Here is a 22,723-nt window from a genome sequence, read left to right as displayed (position 1 = left end):
AAGGCTGCCCTGGAGCATCACATTCCCAACCAGCCCCTCCCTGTTGGTGAGCACGAGGTCAAGCATCGCATCTCTCCTTGTCTGCTCCTCTACTACTAGCAAGAGTAGCACCCCTCCAATGGATATCAGGATGGTTGAAGTCCCCCATGAGGACAAGGGCTGCAAGCGTGAGGCTGCTCCTGTCTGTCTATAGAGTGCTTCACCCATAGAGTCCTCTCAATCAGGCAGCCTGTAACAGGTCCCCACAGTCATGTCCCCCATCACTGTTCTTCCTTTGGCCCTGACCCACAAACTCTGTTGACTCATCACCTGTCCCCAGACAGAGTTCCATACTCTCCAGCCTGTTACTGACATAGATAGCTACTCCCCCTCCCTGTCTGCCTGCCCTGTCTTTCCTAAAGAGCCTGTAACCTTCCATTCCAACACTCCAGTCATAGGAGCTATCCCCCACCATGTTTCTGTGATGCCAATGATATCATATCCCTGTAGCTATGTACACATCTCTAATTCATCTTGTTTATTCCCCATACTAGGGGCATTTGTATAGAGGCATCTGTGCAGAGCTCTAAATAAAGCTGACTAATTGGTTGGAGTGGTTGGACAGGGCTTTGAGCAACCTGGTGCAGTGGAAGGTGTCCCTGCCCATGGCAGGGGATTTGAACTAGGTGATCTTTAAGGTCCCTCCCAACCCAAACCATTCAATGGTTCTAACTCTTATCTGTGTGTCCTAAATGACTGATATAACGTCCTTAGGATTATCAAAGGCAATTTCATCTTGTTATCTCATTTCTATTTTTACTGTAATTTGATTCACATTGTTTTCAAACTTAATAAAGTATCTGTCACTCTGTCCATCTGATGTGTGATATTAAGTGAAGGAAGAGCTGAAGTAATAAAATTCCAAGTATGGTCTCATTAATAAAAACATTACATACTAAATGTATGAGGCTATTTTTAACTGATTGTGGGTTTATTGAAAATAGAGATTTAAAAAGTGTTGTAAGAATAGCAAAGAGATAGCCTTGCACTGTAAAGTGTCATTCATGAGTGGATGATTTTTTCTGCTAGAGATGAACTGTAACGTCTTTCAATCACACATCAGTAACTTATATCCAAATATTTTAAGACTACTGTACATGGAAACAAACCTTTCAACTGTGCACTTCCAATTTGAGTGAGATGCCATCAATTCAAAACATTTTGCTGTCAGCTAGTTCAGTGTGCTTTTTTTTTTTATTTGAGGCATCGTCTACATTGACTGTAAAGAACCTTTCTCCACACAATTAAGGCAAAAGTTTCTTGGTGAGAATATTTGGTGTTTTCCATGTGATTTCAACCTTACTTCAGATTACTGAAACATTGCAATCACAGTGCTGTCTTTACTGTCTGACAGGACTGATGATTTTGACATGTTAGATCACAGCCTGTACAGCAGCAGGTTGAGTTTCAACACAATGATTTTTTTTTGTGTGTGTTTGTTTTATTTTGCTTGGGGTTTCGGGCTTTTGTTTGGTTTTGTAATGTAAGTCCTTAGGTAAATAAGCTTGAATTTTTGTCTTCCTTTCTGTCTTCCAGAGAAATGCATTCACAAGCGGCAATACAATAAAAAGTTATTTCTTACTTTGATCTTCCTTAGGCATATCTAATCTTGAAACTGGAAAGCTTAATGTAATTTAAATGTTATCTGGAAGCCATAGTCAAATGGCTAATACTAAGCCATAGTCAAATAAGTTAGATCCTAAGTATTCATATTTTTTCTATGCCATTGAACTTTTTAGTATTTATTTAATATTTCTTTCATAAAGGCAGGAAGTATTATTTCAATAATATTGGTTACTGTTCCATATTGTGCAGCCTTCACAGTGAACACTTGAGCCAAGTGTAAAAAAAAATTAGTTCACATTATCACATTATAAGTAATTGTCTTGGGAGTTATTTCAATAGCTCATCACAGAATCATAGAATGGTTAGGGTTGGAAAGGACCTTAAGATCATCTAGTTCCAACCCCCTGCCATGGGCAGGGACACCTTGCACTAAACCATGTTGCCCAAGGCTCTGTCCAACCTGGCCTTGAACACTGCCAGGGATGGAGCATTCACAACTTCATTGGGCAACCCATTCCAGTGCCTCACCACCACCACAGTAAAGAACTTCTTCTTTATATCTAATCTAAACTTCCCCCATTTTAAGTTTGAACCCTTTATGCCTTGTCCTACCACTACAGTTCCTAATGAAGAGTCCCTCCCCAGCATCCTTGTAGGCCCCCTTCATACACTGGAAGGCTGCTCTGAGGTCTCCAGGCAGCCTTCTCTTCTCCAGGCTGAACAGCCCCAACTTCCTCAGCCTGTCTTCATATCGGAGCTGCTCCAGCCCCCTTGTCATCCTCGTGGCCCTCCTCTGGACTTGCTCCAACAGCTCTATGTCCTGTTTATGTTGAGGACACCAGAACTGTACACAATACTCCAATTGATCATGTCATCATCATACTACAAAATTCCTGTTTTTGAAATTACTTCTTTTCTAGCATCAGTTTTCAGCTGTAGCCTGTCAACAGCCATCAAGCCAGTACACAACATTCAAGCTGTATAGAAAATCTGTCAGATCTTAGAAATAAAGCTCATGAGTATAGAATGATGGATAGAAATCCACGGATAAGAAATTCTTCTTTGACTTTGGCATTTTTTAGTAGAAAGTTGTATTTCTGAAAATATTTTAGTTTGATGCATTCCCAGTTTTCTTTGGTGATATTCTAAATGACTGGTTAAAAACTACACTTAACCAGCACACGGAGTACCAAGTAAAGGTACACCCAGGCAGTAAAGTTCCAAAGAGAACCTGAGTTTTTCCAAAGCTCAGAATGTGTAAGGATGTTGTGATTGGACTATTGTATGTTTTTGTATAATAACTTCAGAAAAAATATTCCAGATCTTCTTAGTCCTGGGGCGGAATCTGATGTGGTCATGGAAGAAGGGAGTGACGACAATGACAGTGAAAGAAACAGTGGTTTTATAGATGACATGGAAGAATCTATAGCTCACGATTCTGAGATGTCAATGACAGGATGCCATAGTGACAATGGGGAAATGCAGGATGCTGATCTGGATCACGACGAGTCTAACAGGATGATCAGGTGAGCTGGGGCGTTAGTGTACCTTACATCTGCTTTTGTGTTTATTTATAAGTATCATGTCTAGGACTCAAAGAGGAATCTCCATGGACACTATTCTCACTCACTGAGAATGGAGAGAGCTAGTGATAGGTGGTGGTTCTAGAACTGCAGTGAGATTGCTTCACTGAATATATGTCTTAGGATATATAAAGTTGAAGTAGCGACTGTAAACTGATGCACAAGTAATTGCTACAGGTCTGTTCTCTTATGAAAATTATGTTGTGAAATTATTTGTGCATAAGCAATAGAGAACAATTTTTTGCTTTTTTTACTTTTTCACACCCATACCCCACACCCTCACCCCAAACATTCTTTTCCTGACTAATAGTGCAATGCCTGGTCATTTAAATGAACAACAGTAAAGTTTAAAAAGTTGTGTAAGTGGCTATGGTATAATCAGCTTTAGGTGAATTGTTTGCAGTTTTACATACCTTTAGAAAGAAGGAAAGTTTGGCAAACTTCAAGTAGTACTTTGAAACAAGTTACTAAATAGGTTAGTGGTTTGAAATGACTAATCAGGAAGGAAAATAGGAATTGAGTTGTGCGACTTCCCTGAAAATGTCTGAAGAGAAGAAAACTTTATTCACTTACTGGAACTGTACGGAATAGTGGGGGGAAAAAATAGGGATTATTCACTGTCAGGGAACCTAAAATTAAATAAGATCCTTTCATCTGTAATTTCCTTTATGCAAGGGATCTGTACCTTGAAGAATTACAGAATATTTTTCTTTCACAGGTTCCAGTTTGACCTGCAGTTTCCTCTTTTATTTTGCTTACTAGGAGTCTATATCAGTGACATGTTCCCCTTAGTTCTCTGTTACTAACATATAGCTGTTGAACTAGCAGAAAGCAATCTATATGAGCAATGTGCAGGTTTACCTCCCACAGCAGGGAGTTGTTTTTCATACTGTCATATTCACCTGCATAGACACTGTATATAGACACCTTGTATCATCAGAATATAAGCCTGTGCTTGTATCAGAAAATTGATGTCATATAACATTTTAAACATCCCAGTTGTATTAAATGGACAGCATTACAGGTTTTCAAAATATAAATACCCAATTATATCTAATAAAAACATTAATAAGCAAGGTACATGTTTTACTTATTGTATTTCCACTAACACCTTCCCCCATTTATTTCTAAGGGACCTCTCCATATTCATGGGTTATTTTTAAGTGATCTGTAAAAGGCAAATAAAAATATAAACCTCTTGCCAGCACAGACAAGAATGGTTAAATCAGCACTGCAGCTTATTTGTTAATTTTTAGGCCAAAAAGAGGTGTTAATTGTATGTTACAGTCTTAATGAATCTTTAAGACAGCACACTTTTTACATCTTGATTGGAAAGTGCCATTTCATAAAATGTTTCTTTTTTTCAGAATTCATTACAGTAAAGCAGGGCCATCTGCAGACATCCAAAGTCACAGCTGTGGAAACTTAAGATATTGTTCTTTTCCTGGACAGTTTTTGCCTTTTTTTCTTGGAGTTATGGTACCAGTAGCTTTGCTGTCAGGACAGAAGACAAAAGCTCTCTGTGCTGTATTTTCATGTACAATGCAGCATCTCTGTTTAAAGTTCTGCCAGAAATAACTAAGCACTTACATTTAGGACTGAAGCAGATTATGAGTCCACATTCCATTATACAGAATCAGCTTTATGAATGGCTAACTCTAACAGCAAGGAAAGTGGACAGATGGGCTTGTTATTTCTTACACCTCTCTAAGTAGATATTCCAGATTTTACCTGATAATGCTATCAGGCATACTGTCAAGTTCCCATGCCTTCCTGACTTACTGTGTGTCACCTGAGTTGTGGAAAGCTTCAGAGTGCATACCCCCGGGTGCAAGGCAATGGGACTTTGCTTTAGGTCTTTGAGGATAAAATGTATTATCTTAAACCTCTTTCCCTGAAAGGTTCCAGCAGATTCTCTGCTGTGATCTGCCAGGGTATGTGCAGCTAGGCAGCTGACATGTTTTCCACTCTGTAAACTGTCATCACTTCGTTGTGTGTTTGAACCAGAGAAAGATTACAGGATGGTAATCTGATGGACAATGTTCACTTAGGTTATGAGAGATTCAAGATCAAGTACTGGTCTGAATCACGCATAGCATAGGCTTGAGCTATGGCTCCCACACTCTAGCAGAGGCCCTAGTCATTTGCCCATCTTCTTCTCTCATCTTTAGGAACATTGTGGGTGGGGAGCGTGTGTGTGTATGTAAGCCTTCAGAAGGTCTCTGACATTCTCATGGTGTAGCATTAAATTTTTTTTTTCTTTTTAATCTCAAGACACTTGGAATGACAAAACAAAATAGTGTCCAGTCCAGGTCTGATGATGATGAAAAATATAAATGTGGATATAGGAGATATATAGATATATAGATACTGATTAAAAAGAATTTCTTTCTTTCTGTCCAAAGTTATCTTCTTTCTAAAAAGCCTTTATTGATTTATCCTTAAGCCCTTCAACCAGCAACAATATTCCATTAATGAGAGTGGTACAATCTGTGAAGCACACGAAAAGGAGAAGTAGCACAGTAATGAAGGAGGGCTGGATGGTTCACTATACAAGCAAGGACACACTGGTAAGAAATGTCAAGGAAGACCTGTCTTACTGTGCATGCTCTATGATAGTACAGAATCAAATCCTAACAATACATTGATAATTTACAATCACATAAGCCATTTTTTTACAGTTACTATGATTCCTAAAGTCCTGACTTGTCATAACAGTTATTGTAAGAAACAGGAGATGGTTATAACATGCAAAAATAATCTGAATATGTCAGTTGTGTTATCATAGGCAGCCAAATGTAAATGACATTCTGAAAGAATTAAAAAATAATATTAACACCATTGGGTTTCTGGAAAGTAGCTTCACCTTCTAGCTGCAGGCTTCTAGATACCCTACTGCTAGGTGAATTGAGACTTTTGTAAAATAGAGTTAGCATAGAAAACAGTTGTGTTCATTCTGACCTGCTAAAACAGGAATAAAGACTTCAGTATGTGGCCTTCTAAAGTGAGCTGGGGTGTTATAACAGATATAAAAAGAAAGTTTAATTATTTTAGCATCATACCTTTAGTAATTTGTGCTGAATGTAATGCAGTCATCAAAGTGACATTTTAAATTTTGTAACTTGGGCAATTTGAACAGAGCTAGGTTATTACTGAAACAACGGAGGGTGGCCTTATAAACCCTAAACTCAAATCATAAACTCATAAAAATCTTGTAATATGAAATGAATCTTTACCATGCAGAATTCATCCCTTCAAACTTAAGTGAAACATTTTGGAAGTGATGCTTTTGAAAAATGAACATTTCAGTAATTTACTTGGAAAACACTAGGAAGATTTTTCCCCTTGTTTTTCATTGCAGAGGAAACGACACTACTGGAGACTGGACAGCAAATGCATCACACTTTTTCAAAATGATACTGGAAGCAAATATTACAAAGTAAGGAATATTTTTCAATTCTTATTTTCTCCAGCAGAATATAATGATTAAACTGAAGAATTAAGAGATGCTTACTGAAAGTCCACTAGTAGTATAACTTTGTTCTATGTTTGTTATTTAAGCTGCATATGTGTGTTTTGCCTTTCACAAACAAGTCTCAGATCAGAAAAGTGTCAGCTAACAAGGACTTGTAAAATACATGTTCTAGTAATACAGTTCAGCGACATACTGTGGGGACATGTCACATGCCAGTGACAAATTCTGCCAAGAAACTCATCAGACATTGTCATTCATAATACAAATTATTTAAAAAAATTAGGTATAGTATATATTATTTTAATTCTGTCCTTTGGATATTATGTTGTGATTTGGATTGTAAAAGATTGGTTTAATGCTCATACCCTTTTAGCTGAGGCAGTTAATAATGGAAAGTATTTCTTTCATATGGCTTCCTCTCAGGGAAATATGTCATTGAAACATGCCCAAAGTGTTGTTCAAGATGAAACAATGAGACCTACACATATGTGAAAGATAGATTTGGAACCTTAATGTTGAGTAGATTTATTCTGTAAATAATATATCACAAATAAATTTTATTAAATAAGGAGTCAGTGGGGTTTATTTTTCTAGTGGAGTTCTGTTGATATATGGATGGTGCTGCTCTTTTCTGATGGACAGATGACTGCTCTCTCTGATATGTTTAATTAAATAATTAAAGTTCTGCTTGGTTTTGGAAAGAAACATTTAGTTTTTACCATTAACAGCCCTCTGTGTCATGGAGTTTCAGGTTACAAGAGCCCTTTTGTTTGTACAAGAAGCAGGTGGTTCAAAGAAACAGCTGATTTCATAAATTAATTAAATAAAGGTCATGCTTTAGTTTTATATGTTGATGTTCTTTACACAAAAGTAAAACTTTTTTTTTTTCATTTTAGGAAATCCCGTTGTCTGAAATTTTGTCTCTGGAACCTGTAAAAACTTTCAGTTTGCTGCCTCAAGGAGCCAATCCTCATTGTTTCGAAATAAGCACAGCAAATATAGTTTATTACGTTGGAGAAAACATAGAAAACGTCTCAAGTGTTCCGCTGAATAACAGTGTTATCAGCAGTGGTATTGGCATCGATGTGGCACGAATGTGGGAGATAGCAATACAGCATGCCCTGATGCCCGTCATCCCTAAAGGGGCATCAATTGGGTCAGGAGCCAGCCTGCATAGTAAGTTTATTCATTTCTTCCTTTTCAGATGAGTTGTATCACAAATGATATTGCTCATTCTTCAGCACACATTGAAAGGAAGTATTGCACAGCTAGTAAAGACTTATCACCTGTCTGCATATTATTTTAAACACCACAATTTCTCATCCTTGTGTTTCCAGTTTATACTAGAACATATGTATTAATATACAATGTGCAGATTTGTTAGCAAGCAAATAGTTGTTAAATTAGAAAGCCATCTCATCCACATTCATGTTGCTGACACGAGTAATAGCCTCCTTGTGCAGAGGCATGAAGTTTCTGAGCTCCAGTTGGGAATTGGTAGACTTTTCCCCTGATGACTGTAATTTATGTTTTTAGCTATCTTGAGAAGCAGCAATTCACTCTTCAGGTCACTGCAGTGTAGGTGATATTCTCCCTTTCATCGCATTTGGCTGTACAACTGCCACAAACATTGTCCCATGCTGAGATGAAATGAGTTCAAGTGTAAAGAACAGCTGTTCTAAGCACAACAAGGCAAGGAATGTTACCCAGGACCAAAAGGTCTGAATGTGTCTGTGCCTTCAATTTACATACCTTTGGGTAATTCTCTAACAAAGATGACAGTTTATGTAAACCAAACATTTGAATTTAGCTCAGGTACTGATAACAAAGTAGCACAGGCGTCTGCTGTTGTGGTTGCTCTGCTGCTTTTACTCAACCTAGTCACTGTAAAGCAAATTTGGATATGTCTACACAATTTGGATTAGACCTTTTATTGCAATAAACACCCGCCTTAGCACTTGACATCTGGATGCTGTTAATGCAGCATGAAATGCTAATGAGACTGCAAGCCCCCCAGAGATCAAGTATTACTTGATTGTGTTACAACAGACTGTGGCATTACATCTCCAGGCACAACAGCTCACATATCAGATTAGATCAGCAATATCCTTTGATTTTTCGTCTGGGTTCTTGCATAAAATAGGGTCCAATTCTAGATGTCATTTCAGTCAGACTAGTTGCCTAGTGCCCCTGGTTTAATCCCAGTTTGTGCTTGTCTTTGGAAGTTTTATGCTAAAAGTAAGTTCATCTGAGACATTTAGAGCAAATTCCTATGGCAAACCTTCTCTCTTCTCCGCAAAGTATAAGATTTGACCATGTCTTTGTCCATGCTTTTTTTCATGTAAACACTAAGCAGTACATACATTTGAAAACTAACTGGCAATGATAAAAAGCCTCTACATAATGGAAACATTTAGTTCCAAACCCAGTCTATTCTTAGGAAAGGACAAAGGAACAAGCCATTTGGGGCAGAAGTTACTTGTGCTGCTTACCACAACTAGGACAGGTGCTGATGGGCAGTAGTGAGTGTCTTCGGTGTGTAATAACAGGCTTTATAGTGAGGACAGTGGTTTTGATGAGGCTGAAATCCATACTAAGAAAACGAAAAGACAGCATGAGCAGGATTCTAGGCAGAAGTAGGAGACATGAGATACAGTGCTCCAAAGAAATGTTCTTTCCTTTCAAAAATGATGTCTTTGTGTAGTACAGTTAGCGATAGGCATATTCTCCAGCTTTATTGAATCCCTGAGTAGGTTTACAGTTCAAAATGCTTATGGGAACATCCAAAGCTCTGAATTTGTGGAGATTGGACCTGATGCACAAGTACATGGTTTTTTGTTTCCATCATGTGTTTTAATGATGTCCCTTAAGCCAGTTGAAATGTGTATTACTTTTAACAGTGTGCAGACCAATTTGAATGCATATTAGCCTTCATCCGAATAGTATCAAATACATTGTAGGTGACACTATAAATAAAACTTACTAAATCCACCAAATAAAAATGGTTTACCCTAGTTGCAGTTATGTTATTTGCATGAGATATAAAGCCCCAAAATAGCATGGAAAAAAGCAATAATAAGATTGAGATTCCACTGTTAAAAAATTAATGATGAAATGTATAATTCTGTTCTTTTCCATACACTGAAAATCTGTTGTGCAAGTCACATATTTGTGGGCTGGTGTAATTATATATTGGCTGGTGAATGAACAAGCTGACCTAATTGGTCCAATTTCTGGAGCTGTCAGTAGGTATTGATGTAATATAAATGTCATTTCCTATTACTACATGTTTGAACTAAACGCACAGCAATCTAAAATGTATTCTATGATTCTATGATAAAATATATTTTACTCTCTTTCTTTCTTCCCCAGGGGATATATCCATCAGTATTTCTGTGTCAAACTGCCAAGTTCAAGAAAATGTGGTGAGTGTTCACTGGATGCTGGTGCTAGAAATGCTGTGATTAAGCTTGCGAAGTCATAGATCTGCTTTGCAAAGAATAATGTTTGAAGAGTAACCATCAGCCATTTTTCACTTACTTCGTAGGAATTAACAAACAATTAGCTTTGATAACTTTTGAGAAAAATCATCTTCATGGCACCCTTTCTTGAGATGCAAGAACTACATATGGGTCATTTCACTTAATACAGAATTTGACCATTGATCCTGCAGGATGCTAATTATCAAAAGGAAAAGAGAGCTGTAGAAGTTACTAATTCATGGAATTTGTCAATTGAGCTTCATATACCTAATTACAAGCCTTGAGTAATATACCATTTCCTGTTATCACTGAGAGATCAGATATTCTCTCTTAGATGAAAATGAAACTCCGAAGTTACGTATGTTGTTACGTATACAGGACACATAGGACATAGGAAATAAACAGGACTCCCTGCAGCCAAGTAAAGCTTTGGGGCAGTTCTGGTATTTGCCAGGAGAATGTTGCCTGCTGGGATGTGTCCATTTGTTTTCTAAGAAAAGGCAAGACAGCCTTTGTTATCAACTTCTTAGCATTCTTTTACTCTTTGTTGCATATGCTGCTGCTTAAATGTCAGGAAAATGAAACTGAGCTCTAAGATTTGAGGTTTGTTTGTATCTCCCAAATGAATGTGCTAACAGCTTATGCTTTAGCCTGTGTTTAGGCACTAATACTGAGATGTAAGATTCCCTCACTGTAGTGGATGGAATATTTTACCCCTCTCAGTGGACAAACACAAAAAGCCAAAGCCCAGAACTGCTGATACTCACAAAGCTTTCTGTGAACTAAGAAACCACTTGCATTTCCATGGCTAACATGAGCTGAAAAGGAACTTTTGCAAGAAAATTTTATATTCATAAGTTTTCCCTTTTCATAAAACCCAGCAGTAATTCTTAGATCTGGGATCCTGGGACATCAAGGTAGAATGCTGCTAAGAAGACCCTCTTTATTTCCATATTCACTTTCATCTTCAGATTTCGTGAAGTTTAAGTGTAATGCTGCATGATGGAGGCTACTTGCCTGGAAGATGGCAGTGGCTGAAACCTATTTGAGGATTCAGCATCTTTTACACCAATTGCAGTTAAGGTGGCTTTTAAGAAAACCTGTGTGAATGTTTTTGACAGATAATATAGTTTGAATTGTACTAGAGTAAATTTATGCTGCTTCCCACTGGAAAAGGGAAATTAAATGCACATTTTGCTTCCCTGAGATGTTTCCATGTCTTAGGACTTAATATTTGTTATGTTTATATAAACAGGACATTAGCACTGTGTACCAAATCTTCCCGGACGAGGTGTTGGGATCAGGACAATTTGGAATTGTTTATGGAGGTAAGGCTTTTATGCGTTGTACAGTATGCTTGAGATAGACAATTTCTTGAATGGTGAAAGTACTTGTACTCTGAAATGTTTTGTTACAGAAATCAGCTGCCCATTGTTTTACCTAAGCAGTATTCATTAAACAATGAAACTGTGTTGTTGCCAGAGTTATTTTGTAATTTGAAGTTTTCCACCCAGTAGTGGGTAAATGTATATTAATAGATTCATATTGTCTGTAAGTTCTAGTGAAGAAAACTCTGAAGTGGAGAAAACTGTTCTTTTTGAGAATAATAATGGATGGAATAAAAAATTAACAACTTCTTGCTGTTGTTGTTGACACATATTTGTGAGCTTTTTTTCTTTGTTTTTCAGTAGTTTCTTAGAATTGTTTCTCTTTTTTCTTACCCATTTTTCCTCTCTGTCTCCTCATTTTTTCGTCAGTTTTTGGGAGGGCAAAAGCTGTTGTTTGAGACAGTGTGAAGTGAGAATAATAAGTTTCTCACTGAAGAATCTCTATGGCCTCTGGTAACCCTGGGACATGCACTTGCATGCCTAAAGGTGATCATTTATTCATTATTTGCTAGTCTGGAGCTGCTATTGAAAGACTAAGCCTACAACCTGCCAGTTGCAGAGTATGCGGCTTAAGTATACGAACAAGCATAGATATATATGAGAAAGTTAACATTGCAACTATATTGTTGAAATGCAGAGCTGACTTCTCATATATGTTTGTTTCTTGTGTGTTCAAACAGCTTTGTCAGGTGATAATAAGAAAAGTTCTCTTGTCAAAGGCTAGGAAGAGGAGGAATGACAGAAAACTTATAATGGCAGTGATTTAATTTGCTGTGAGAATTACATGATTGTGTCTGTACAATCCAGTGAAAGTGGCATACTTTTCAGAATTAATCGTGTTAATTTATAGAGGCCTTTTGTTTTATTAATGCAGGAAAACATCGCAAAACGGGAAGAGATGTTGCCATTAAAATAATTGACAAACTAAGGTTTCCAACTAAACAGGAAAGTCAACTTCGTAACGAAGTTGCAATTTTACAGGTATTTTTCTTTTTTACTCTATTAACTCCATTTATTCATTTCCGTAAATACCAGATAATATGATTATTATTTTAATTTATAATCACAAGTATTTTTGCTGCTTAATCTGCATAAACTGCCAAGACCAAGTGTATTGACATCATCATGTTGGGAATTACAATTTCTGCAGTTTTAAGCACCAGGCACAATAAGGAAAATGTGTTCGTTAAACTAATTTGAAGTCCATCCATTTTCCTGTACTGTCCATAGAAATTTCATACCTGTTGCCTGCAGTTTAGGCACACAGTTAAAATTATGAAATACAAAACATTGTCTGCTTTTCAGGGGTCTGAAGGCTGGCTGTGTAATGCTAAAACCTACCGATCATGTTTTTATCTTTAATAGAATCTTCACCATCCTGGAGTTGTAAATCTGGAGTGTATGTTTGAGACACCAGACAGAGTGTTTGTTGTTATGGAAAAACTCCATGGAGACATGCTGGAGATGATCCTATCAAGTGAAAAGGGCAGATTGCCAGAGAGAATAACAAAGTTTTTAATTACTCAGGTAAGAAACTAATCATAGACTTAGAGGGAGATTTGAGGTTGATTATTATCACTGTTTCTTACGTTTTACTTATGGCGTAGTTTACCTGTCTGATTTATGAAAGCCTGACTTGTAATGCCAGGCATGGTAAGACAGCTTTGTGTACATTATCTGATAGGTAGTAAACCATTAAGAGGACCTAGAACTAGGTGTGTACAGCTGTCTGACTGCTGGGTGGAAGGGCCATCAAGCTATGATTTCTCATATGCTTGAAGAATTAAGCACAAGAAAGGAATGCAGAGCACTAACACAAATTGCTGAAGACACACAGAGAAATTTAAGCCTCTTGAACTGCCCTATACCTAACCATTGCAGTTCATCCTATGCAATTGTGTGCATATTTTCTATGCTGAAATTGGATCTCACCATTACTTACCTCTGATTAAATAAATCTGTTTTCCTGTATGACTTCTGTTAGCAATGAGATTTGGGTTGGATTTGTGGTTTTTTTGTTCTTCCTCTTGTGGTACTATCATATTGCTTCCTTGGCTGCCCATAATACTGGTTTAAATTTAGATACACAATTGATCAGTGAGCAACCCCAGAGTCAGAGCAGCCACTGTTTCAGCAGTCAGCAAAAAGAAAGGAGCAGGAACAGCGTTGCAGTGGAGGTTTATTATTTAGGGTAGAATGTAGCAGGTTTCCTGGGCAAAACCAGTTTCAGAATTTGGTTTCTTGCCTTCCCAGGTTCATTCAGCCTCCTTGCCACTCCCTTCCCTAATATAACAGGAAATTCTGCCAGCCTCTGATGAGAATCAAGTAATGGAGTTAAAGCAATAGGATGAATATGTTACGTTCTGTTGCCACATTCTTGTGTGTCTAATGGAATAGAAATCCATGCAGTGGTCCTGACGCTTTCTCTCCTCAAGAAAATGCTTAAATTGGATTACATAATATTTCATTGAAATTTTTTGAGTGAATTTAGATCTATGAGGTCATTTTGAAAATGTTCCTGCATCCAAGGTTTCAAACAAAAATAGTAAACAAGTACTTAGAACCTAGGTTTTTTAGATGTGTAGCATATAAAATACCATATATGAAAAACCATATTGCCTGCAGTGAAACATCAAGAAAACTTGAGGCACAGCACATAGTAGCTGACATTTTTGCTTTTTCTTCTTTTTTTCCATTGTAGACGTTCTTGTACATGCTTGTTGGATTGTTTCTTATTACACCAGTCCTTGTTTCTTTGACCACTGATAATGTCCAAACAATATATATATAAAAAAAAAGGTAAAACATTTAAACCAGAATTTCTTTCTGATTTGTTTTTCACAGATTCTTGTTGCTTTAAGACATCTTCATTTCAAAAATATTGTTCACTGTGACCTCAAACCAGAAAATGTGTTACTGGCATCAGCTGATCCTTTTCCACAGGTAAGTAGAAAAAGCCCTTTCCTAACATAAGTTGTTCAAATTATTAAGTTTAGCAATGCTTATTTTGTGAACAAAGGATTAGTGACCTGCCTGTATCTCCTCCAGGAACTACACAGAATTTTTAGTTTTGTAAATAATGGTCCCTTATTCAGCAAACTTTCCAAAGACAACAAGTTCGAAAAACCTTGCCTTTTGTTATTTACCTAAACCGTTCAACTAGATTTTGAAGTGTGATGTAACTACTTGTGCGATTGTTTCTAGTTTGCTCACTGTTACAGCAGAAATTACTCATCTGGTTGATTCGGTCCAGATAAGTGACAATTTGCAAACAGTCACTGGAAAGACAGTTATTTTTCTGAAAGTTAGAACTCATGAAGAAGAATTTACATGCCAGATAGATTGCAGAATATTTAAATATGCTCTCTGGCTCATTGTATTTCTCACTGAAAGGTATTTGTATCGACTTCTGTTACCTTTGATCTGCAGATTTCATCTATAATCTCCTCCAGCTGCCCATATTCAAAAGGACCACTACTGTTAATTTTTAAATAATACCAATAGCAATAATCTGTACTGAGGTGTTCAGTGAGAATGTTTAAGCAGCTAAGTCTGACCCTCTGAAGAAATTAGACAGGGAAGTTTGCAGAGAGCCAAGGTTTAACTAGGTCCACAATAAAATTAAAGTGGGAGTTCAAGAACTAAATCTTGTCGACTTGCTTGATTTAGGAAAAAGCCATTGGTAAAACAGTTTTTCTGTTTGCTGTGTTCTTATGCTGTGAATGAATAAGTATTACTTTATCTTAGTACTTTCACCAGGACCCTAAGCTGTTGGGTCTATCCAAAACTGTATTTCTTTCATTCTAAGCTGTCCTGTGTTACTGATATTATTCATGGTGGTTTATTCATGGAAAGAAGGAATAGAGGAATGGACTGGTAATCTGGTCTAATGCCTCAGTGGTATAAAGGTATTCCTCTCAAAAAGGAAATGCATCTTACAGCTAAACCATGATAAAAGTTCCTCAACTATGTATTTGATAATAAAAGTAATGTCTGTCTTACTATAGTATTTTTCTTCAAACAGGTAAAACTATGTGATTTCGGCTTTGCCCGAATCATTGGAGAGAAATCATTTCGGCGCTCAGTTGTAGGAACACCAGCTTACCTTGCTCCAGAAGTGCTGAGAAATAAAGGCTATAACAGATCTCTGGATATGTGGTCTGTGGGTGTCATCATTTATGTAAGCCTCAGTGGTACCTTTCCATTTAATGAAGATGAAGACATACATGACCAGATTCAGAATGCCGCTTTCATGTATCCACCTAATCCATGGAAAGAAATTTCTCATGAAGGTAATATCTCTTTGTGGCTAATTTTATATAAATGCTAAAAGTAGTTGTATTTTGCTTTTTATTTGTCTTCCCTGTACGTACCAGTATATGGTGTAAATTGAAATTTCAAGGTACTGTAATGTGCCATAATGTACTGTGTCTGTTTTGTGCCAGCAGCTGCTTTAGATGTTTCTTGCAGAGCATGTGTAGACTGTATATGGCATAATGCTCTAGCATGGGATCTCTCCAGAACGTCCTGAAAGAGACTTATAGCCACCTACAGATTGGGTTGCTATAGAATCTTGTGGGGAACATCAGCTGCTGGAACTGGTGTCGCTTTACTCTTACTTCTGTACCTCCTCTTTCAGCTCAAGTACCTCTTCAGTCTTTTTCTCACTCTACTTGTGTCAGTAATTTAATTTCCATTTGGTAGGAAACTGTACCCTCATAGTCTTTCTGTGGAGAAGATAAAAAAGACTGAACAATCCCAAGTAGATGAGGTTTCAAGAACGGTGTGAAAAAGTGTCATAAAAGAGACTTCCTGCTGGGAGGGAAGGCTTAGAGATAACTAATGAGACTTTTGAAACTACAGTTCTGGTCAATGCCATCAAAGGCTTCTGATAGTAAAAGAACAATATGAATAATTCACTATGAACGTCTTTAAAGAAGGTAAATAAATTCTATTAAAGATGTCTCTAAATACAACTAAGTAGGGCATTTGATAAAAATAGCAATTCTGGTTTCACCATTTTTTTTGTACATAGCAGACAATTTCAGGCAGCTGGATTTTCTTTGGGATTTTTTTTTTTAATCATTATCTTTATGTCCTTAACTTTTTGCAAGATTGCTTTGTAAATCTTAAAGCAAAGGAAGCATTATCAGATTCTTATCTTTGATTCTGAATTGTATTATATACCAAATTAAATTCAAATATTAGGATCTCCCTTTCCGTTTTTTACAGTACAGTTTTTCTGGGTTTCAAGTGACATGTTTAACTTACATGTTAAGTGTAGCTTAGAGAAATGTACCTACTGCTTACTGTATTGTATGTTGTAGCTGTGTGAGATTCTCAGTTGTAAAACGCTTTGAGAGTATTGTCATTTTGTCTTGATGGCAGACGAAGTGTGATCTGTTGGAGTTAAAAAAAAAAATTAAAGAAAACAGCTGTAAATCTGCACAATTGCACACTAAAATCCTCCTGAACCTTCACACACTTCTGATGAGTAAGCTGATAGAATCTGTTGGCAGCAGTGTTCTCTCTGGCACTAGAGATAAGCAAACAGCAGTCAACACAGAAAAGGCTGCAAGAAATCATCTCCCACAGGTTTCTACTGTGGTAGACAGAAGATCAATTTCTACATTCAGAGGTGAAGATGTAGTAGAGCACCCACAGAAAGCTCACCTACCGGGGTGTTATCTCTCCTCTTACAGAATCACAGCCTTCATGAAGAGTTAATGGATATGTCGTTAATGGAGATGTCTGCAAACATGCAGATGGGGGGGAAAGAACACACTTTAACAGATCACTAAGCTGAAATCTGCTTATACATTGTGATTTTATTGTGAGTTTTGAATTGCTAGCTATTGAGCCACTCTCTTGAGCTAAATGAAAACCTGAAAGGTCTGAACAAATCCATTATGTTTAACACAGGCAGTTGGAGCCTAGATCTCTGTCCAAATATTTGATAATGCTAATTTTTAGAGCTCAAAATTGTACTCAAACTCCAGATTACCTAAGGGAAATAAAGAAAAGTTTTTCTCATGTCGGCTATTCTGGTCAGCACTCCTGCAACAGGTCATAAGAGGGCAGTTAATGGGCCCTGGAGACCTGCTGGCTCCATCTGCTTTCCCTTGTCTATGTCCATATAGCATGGTTGAAATATAGATCTGTCCCTTGTGTGCTAACACATCTAATCTGAATTACAATTCTGAACAGTGCCATGATAACTGATGCTACAAATAGCTGAAGCATTTGTGGGGAAACAGATGATCTTAAAGATTTTATGAAGTTGCTTACTCAACATTGCAAATAAAAACAATTTGAAAGGCTACATATGTTTAAATATAAACTATGGTAAAATGAAGCTCATTTCAAGGGAAAATACACTGGGGCTTATAAACATCTGTGAACTAAGTGTTCTGAATCTACAAAATTTAGTCAGAGAATTAGTTTCAATCCTGAAAGGTTACTTTTGTGCACTTGAAAATCTTGCTTTACCTTGTCCTAGGCTCTTCCAGCTTCCCAAAGAGGTTAAGCTAATGAAGTGGGTGTTAGCCTGCCATATTTTTTCCATTATTCTTTTTGCCATTTATTCTTATCATTGAACATTTTTCAACAGAAGTTTTAACATACATGACTATGATTACTTTTTTTTTTAGTTTAATTTTTATATAAGAAGATGTATAATAGATTTCTTTTAAAAGTAGGGTAGATTTCTTGTTTAACTATTTCCTGGAATTTGCATCATAGCAATAATTCTCCTAAGAGGACAGTAATTATCATCAGCTAGTTCCTCTACTCAGACTTGCTAGGGAGTTGCATCGCAGTGTGGAATGTGGTGGTGCTGCAGAATCCGACAAGGTCTTTGTTAATAAACATTTATCAACTGATTTCTTTCAAGCTGGTATGATTGAAATTGCTTTTTGTAATGAAGGATCTACACAGATATTTTCTTGCAAAAAGCATTATTCTTTGTTTTAAAATTAAAACAAGATAATTTAAGTAATATTTACTTACAAGAAAGAAAAAATGTTGAAGATCCAGCAGTTAGTCCAATTTAATTATTGACTTTTAAAAACTTGTATAAATACTTGACAGAATATTAACACATTACTACCACAGTCTTCAAGAAGCCTTCAACCAAAATTGTTCTGCACTGCTATAACATTGAAAAATTAAAATCAAAATTGATTAGACAAGTATGGTTGCAGAAAAAAATAAATGCAAAATACATACTATGTTTAGTGAGGGTAAGAAAGGTCTTCTTAAAGTGTTATGCTATGTGAATTTGAAAAATGTCAGCCATTTCTCAAAAGACTGCTATAAATAAAACTGATGTAGATATTCGCCTTATCTCCATTACTTATTGCTTTCTTCTCATACAGTGCTGGATCCAAGCACTCTTTAACAATGCACTCTATGAATTGTACATTATGAATCGTGCATTACAGTTAAAAGCATACCTTCATCCAGACACTATATCACATGCCTCAATTCAGTGAACTTGGAAGAGCTAGGCTACCATCTAAAAGAATTAACTCTAATTTATGCATGCCAATAAAAATCTTAGGTTCTCTGACCATATAGAATGCAGTATGTATGATCTTTTCTTCTTTTTTTGCTACTAAAATATGTCAGTACTGGTTGCTATGACTGTTCATAATATAATAATCTTAGAAACACTGTTGTGGAATAGTGAGAAGTGATAGAAGGAATTGTATATCAATTTGACCTAAAAAAAGTTTATTGAAACCTATTGCTGTCTGTATCAATATCCTGCTTGATGCACAAAGCAACTGATGGCAGATAAGACAAGACACCCTAAAACAATAGATGTGTGTGGGGAGGGTGTTTACTTCACAATTGTACCAGGTTTGGATCACAAACATGCAGCCAATACACCTGCACTACACACTTCTTAAACCACAGGAACTCGTTTGCTTGAATTTCTGTGTATGTACTTTCAGTGGATCTGTAAATGTTTCAAAAGTTACAGAATTTTTACCTTGTTGTGGAATTTTCAGTTCAGATTAAGGTAAGTACTTTCCACCAAAGTGTATTGCCAGTGTCTGTGTAGCAATGATTTTATTAAAGGGCATATAATTTATCATAGAATGGCTAGTGAAAGCAGTGATAGGAATTTTTGCTTGCCTATCACAAAAATCAACACTGAGGAAAGCAGAACAGTACACAAACCTTTTCTTTCTTGCTTATGACTTACCCAGTCTCAGAGAGCCAAATCGAATGTAAAACTTCTCTCAACTGTAGTTATTTTACTGCTCTTTTCAGACCATAACTCATGTAAAAAAATAGATAATAGCTAAATTTGGTTATTGCCATGTTTATTTCTATTTTTATTGTAATTAGAGAGGGACTAAAAGCTCAGATGCTTTACATTCTACAAAATCACATATTTCTTTTCGTTTAATGGATAGAGCACAAATAGAGTGAATGATGTGTTGATCACCACTTTGGATTTAGTGCTCAGTTGGTGCTCTTTCTGATATACCAAGCAATAGCATGTTAATTTAGGAGTGGGAATGCAGAGGGTACCAAAACTTTAAAAGGGAAGGAAAAAAAAGAAAGGTCACACCTAAACATTGTGTCTGGAAAAGCAACAACAGTGGTAAAGTACCCTAAATGTTCCCATTTTGTGTTCCTTATTCAATTACTGGTCTTAAGGTAAAATTAAATTGGCTTTTAAAATTCTAAACTGCACTTGATAAGACAACAGATTTTTAAAAACACATAACCCATAACAGTTCAAACTGCATGATTATATAAATAATACACTTAAAGTACAGTAGGTTCAGAGCAAAAAGATACAGGAAGAAATTGTATTTTGGAGGAAAAGTGTGTCATGAATATAAAAGTGTGCTCTCTGTTAGTTTATTTTCTGGAGAATTCTGTAGCATTTTCTAACAATTTTAAAAATAGAAATCTACAGTCACAAACCAAGAAAGAAGGTACAATCTGAGGATAATATTTTTCAGTGTCTAATGTCTTTTGGTCGCTATCAACAGTTCTGTCTTCTCTGCCACTCAAGAACGTGGTCTAAGTCATTAACTATGACTCTTTTCACTCCATAATGTGTCTGTCTGATGTCATAACATCTGGATTAATCTCATCAACTCTTTCTCCTGCTAAATTCTAGCTTTTTTGAGTAATGCTTTGTTCTCTTCCTCCATTAAATCTTAACCTATAAAAACTAACACCTTTCAATTTTTGTAGCTTTCAGAAATGTATTTTTCCCCAACTGAATATCCATTCAGAATATTTCTGCAAGCATCATTTCCCAAAGGTTAGCCCTCATGCACAAAATTCTTTCTCTAACTTCACCAAAACCAATTGCTTTATGTTATAAGGTTTGTCAGAGTTCTCACAGATTCCTCAGTAGGGAGTTCTGACTTCCACCCGCACTGAGCAGCTGCATTTCCCCACCTTTTTCCAATACCTTCCATCTCTTCTGCTTGTATGTCTAAATGGAACTGTGAAACATTACTGTAGAGAGAGTTTCTGTGGTAAACTTTGGGTTTTGTCACACCTATTCAACATTCTATCACCCAATCTGCCGTTTCTGTTCCGTCTTCAATGATTGTCAAGCAAGCTTACATTTCTAAATTCACTGTATTGTTCTATGACAATTCAGACTTCAGGGTGGAATTTTGCTAGATAGTCATACAAAAGAATCTGCTTGCAGAATTTTCCTATTTTATAGTTTTAAATTTCAAATCTGTCAAGCATGGAGCCTATTTTCAACAGTGTTCCTGTCCATTTCCAACTTTGACCTTGCAGTCCACCAAATTTGCATCATCTCGTAAGATTTATTTTTTAAAAAATATTTATATTTATTTTATGTACAGGTTACATATAAATATAAAGACAGTACTCCCTGAAGGATTGTATCTCTCTGCCTGTTAGTGTATTTTATCTAGTATGTTTTCACTAGAAGGTGAATTAGGTAGTGGATGTCCTAAAATGTGCTATGTTAAGCTTTGGATTATTCATGCCGTGTTTTGTTCTGTTGTGGAATTTTCATAAATCATTTTATTCATAATTATATTTTCAGCAGCTACCAACACAGCTATTACTAGTAGCCTGATGAGCTACGTGATGTGCACACTGCTGATTAGGTGCTTCATATTGCTTCATATTGTTAAATAATTTGGCAAGAAACAGTGCAATTTCTTACATGCATTAAATTTGATCATGGTATGCCTGTTACACTGCTTTTGAGTCAGAAATAAATACCCCAGCTGCCTTCAAGCCAGTATTAATTTAGACTTTTTTCAGAATAATATGAATAGCAACTCTTGTTTCACACATTAATGAGAAAGTCACATGAATGAGCATTAAGTACAAGAAAGTCAAACACGTTATACCTCAAAGATGCTCTGTACCTCAGTAAATATTTAACGAGCTGTTTAAACTAAAATCTTGGCTATACTTACATGTTTTCTAGGATAGATTACTATTAGAAAATCTCCCTCTTGTAGAGGTGCAGTTTATAATTATCAAGATTATTTTTTTTTGATAGTACAGCAGAATCCATGTTCCTAAAAATAATAATCTTTGCCAGTTGAAGATTCAGCTTTTGCAAAAATAATTGCATGTACACTAAAGCATTTGTCAACAAAGCTTTACTGACCAGCAGTAGGGAAGGGGTTTACGTGTATGAAAAAATTATACCACTAATTAAAGGATCTAGGAAGTCCTAAGTTTTATATTAATGGCAGCAGCTTATTTTTTTACAAGTGATAGCTGAGAGAGCTAATATTACGGATGTACTTTAAAAATTACAGACTGAGTTAATTTTTTGTTAATTTGGGACTGTTTTTCTTGATATTCTTAAGGTGATTTCTTTTTTATAACATGAAAAGTTGAAGTCTGTATGGTAGGACTAAATGAATGGGAGGTTCAGAATAGTGTTTTCAGATATTTCATAAACTTTTTTGTTAATGTGTGTGTCACATCCCAGTTGAATTAAAGCAGTCATCCCTATGAAAACTGTAATTGGCATGTGTTAATTTAATATGTAGTATGAAAATTGTTACTGTGTCTTTATTACAATTCATTATTCACCATACACATAAACTGCTGTGAGCAGTTTAGAAACAAGAACCTCAGCTCTGGAGATTCTTTCCAGTAAAATGCAAGTAAAGAAAATCGAGGGGGCATGCAGCTTCTTAAAGTTGGATT

The 22,723-nt window shown here is 36.3% G+C and overlaps 1 protein-coding gene across 1 annotated transcript in view; it reads left to right on the top strand.

Moving 5' to 3' along the window:
* Window positions 1-2,912: 2,912 nt before the first annotated feature.
* PRKD1 (protein kinase D1) overlaps window positions 2,913-22,723 on the top strand; it is a gene marked incomplete at its 5' end in the record, with an annotated part of 24,811 nt that continues 5,000 nt past the window's right edge. Inside the window, 10 exons of the mRNA XM_010013251.1 lie at window positions 2,913-3,131; window positions 5,635-5,758; window positions 6,550-6,627; window positions 7,560-7,839; window positions 10,036-10,088; window positions 11,401-11,473; window positions 12,408-12,514; window positions 12,899-13,060; window positions 14,378-14,476; window positions 15,558-15,825. Coding sequence (XP_010011553.1) covers window positions 2,913-3,131; window positions 5,635-5,758; window positions 6,550-6,627; window positions 7,560-7,839; window positions 10,036-10,088; window positions 11,401-11,473; window positions 12,408-12,514; window positions 12,899-13,060; window positions 14,378-14,476; window positions 15,558-15,825 — 1,463 coding nt within the window. The remainder of the gene's footprint in view (window positions 3,132-5,634; window positions 5,759-6,549; window positions 6,628-7,559; window positions 7,840-10,035; window positions 10,089-11,400; window positions 11,474-12,407; window positions 12,515-12,898; window positions 13,061-14,377; window positions 14,477-15,557; window positions 15,826-22,723) is intronic.

This window comes from Nestor notabilis, unplaced genomic scaffold (assembly GCF_000696875.1).
Source record: "Nestor notabilis isolate BGI_N333 unplaced genomic scaffold, ASM69687v1 scaffold3064, whole genome shotgun sequence".
Lineage (NCBI taxonomy): Eukaryota > Metazoa > Chordata > Aves > Psittaciformes > Psittacidae > Nestor > Nestor notabilis.
Note: the sequence above shows the minus strand (reverse complement) of the source record. Positions and strands in the feature narration are given on the sequence as shown.